We start from the raw sequence: 2,096 nt of genomic DNA, 5'->3' as shown, positions 1-2,096 counted from the left end.
ATTTTTTGTATTTTTAGTAGAGACGGGGTTTCACCATGTTGACCAGGATGGCCTCGATCTCTTGACCTCGTGATCCACCCGCCTCGGCCTCCCAAAGTGCTGGGATTACAGGCGTGAGCCACTGCGCCCGGCAGGTTTAGGTTTTTTTCATGAGCCACTGTAGAGATGATGTGATGGGCTACAAAATCAACAGCTATAGAATGGAATTTAGAAAACATGCATCCCATCCCTGATATTATCCAAGGGCTTTGACAAGTGGAAACACCATAGGAACCCTTTTCTTTTTCTTTCTTTTTTTTTTTCCTTTGAGGCACAGTCTCTTTCAGTCACCCAGGCTGGATTGCAGTGGCATGATCTCGGCTCACTGCAATCTTCGCCTCCTGGATTCAAGCTATTCTCCTGCCTCAGCCTCCCGAGTAGCTGGGATTACAGGTGCGTGCCACCATGCCTGGCTAATTTTCATATTTTTAGTAGAGACGGGGTTTCCCTATGTTGGTCAGGCTGGGCTTGAACTCCTGACCTCAAGTGATCTGCCCACCTCAGCCTCCCGAAGTGCTTGGATTACAGGCCTGAGCCACTGCACCTGGCAGGAACCCTTTTAATTTCATATCAACAAACATGAGCCGCAATTGAACAATAGGTGGTGGGGATACAGAAATAAATGACTCAGGGTTCCTACCTTCAAAGAAATTATAATCAAGGACAGATATTCTGAAAAATTGTATAATAGAGATGAATGTAAAATGCGTGTAGCCAGACAATTTGATATAAATTCCATGTATGGCATTACAGAGTTCCTAATGTTTTAAGCAAGCTACTGAAAGTTGATTCCTTTAAAAACTATTTCATATGCTTTGACTTTAAGTTTTTCACCCTAATCCTGTGGTTCACTAAGTAGGAAGAACAAGCTTAAAATATTTTAATATGAGGACCATCTGTAGTTTTAATGATTTTATTGTAAAGCATGTGCTATAGAAAAAGAGAAAGGCTTTTGATATCTTCAAATGTGCTAAAGTAGTTTTAATATAATTTTTTTTGATTTCAGAGCTGTCCAGAGCTTGTACAGCAGCTAAGGTGAGCAAATAACATTGATATTCCTTGATTTTGACAGACAGTGCTGTTCTTCACAGCTAGGTTTTTTTTCTTTTTGAGAGGGTGTCTACACTGTCGCCTGGGCTGTAGTTATAATGGTGTGATCTCAGTTTACTGCAAGCTCCGCCTCCCAGGTTTACATGATTCTCCTGCCTCAGCCTCCCGAGTAGCTGGGATTACAGGCATGCACCACCACACCCAGCTAATTTTTTGTGTTTTTAGTAGAGATGGGGTTTCAGTATGTTGGCCAAACTGGTCTCGAACCTGACCTTGTGATCCACTTGCCTTGGCCTCCCAAAATGCTGGGATTACCCTGTACCCGGCCTCACAGCTAGGTTTTGAGACTGGTCAGAAGTTATTTTTCTCGGGAACAAGTTTATTTTCTGGGGCAAAGATTTTTCAGAATCTATACTTAATCACATTCTGAATTGACCTAGCATGGATTTCACCCTACTCTATCCCAGGGCTTCTTTTTCTTTTCTTTCTTTTTTTGAGACAAAGTCTTGCTGTGTCACCAAGCTGGAGTACAGTGGCATGATCTCAGTTCACTGCAACCTCCGCCTCCTGGGTTTAAGCGATTCTCCTACCTCAGCCTTCCAAGTAGCTGGAACTACAGGCGTGCACCACCACACCCAGCTGATTTTTGTATTTTTAGTAGAGACAGGGTTTCACCTTGTTAGCCAGCATAGTCTCAATCTCTCTATTTATTTATTTATTTTTTAAAGACGGGGTTTCACCTTGTTAGCCAGGATGGTCTCAATCTCTCTTTTTATTTATTTATTTATTTAAGATGGGGTTTCACCATATTGGTCAGGCTGGTCTTGAACTCCCGACCTCAGGTGATCTGCCCGCCTTGGCCTCCAAAGTGCTTGGATTACAGGCGTGAACCACCGCGCCTGGCCCTGGTCTCAATCTCTTGATCTCGTGAGCCACCCCCTTGGCCTCCCAAAGTGCTGGGATTACAGGTGTGAGCCACCCTGCCTGCCGTCTTTTTTTTTTTTTTT

At 43.5% G+C, this 2,096-nt stretch overlaps 1 protein-coding gene across 1 annotated transcript in view; it reads left to right on the top strand.

Moving 5' to 3' along the window:
• The window catches only part of MED1 (mediator complex subunit 1), a 55,673-nt gene that overhangs the window by 21,091 nt on the left and 32,486 nt on the right, over positions 1-2,096 (top strand). The window contains exons 4-5 of the mRNA XM_017497273.2: positions 866-885; positions 1,046-1,074. Of these exons, the coding sequence (XP_017352762.2) occupies positions 866-885; positions 1,046-1,074 (49 nt within the window). The remainder of the gene's footprint in view (positions 1-865; positions 886-1,045; positions 1,075-2,096) is intronic.

This window comes from Cebus imitator, unplaced genomic scaffold, assembly GCF_001604975.1.
Source record: "Cebus imitator isolate Cc_AM_T3 unplaced genomic scaffold, Cebus_imitator-1.0 Scaffold228, whole genome shotgun sequence".
Taxonomy (NCBI): Eukaryota; Metazoa; Chordata; class Mammalia; order Primates; family Cebidae; genus Cebus; species Cebus imitator.
The sequence above is the reverse complement of the archived record's forward strand: the minus strand, read 5'-3'. Positions and strand labels throughout refer to the sequence as shown.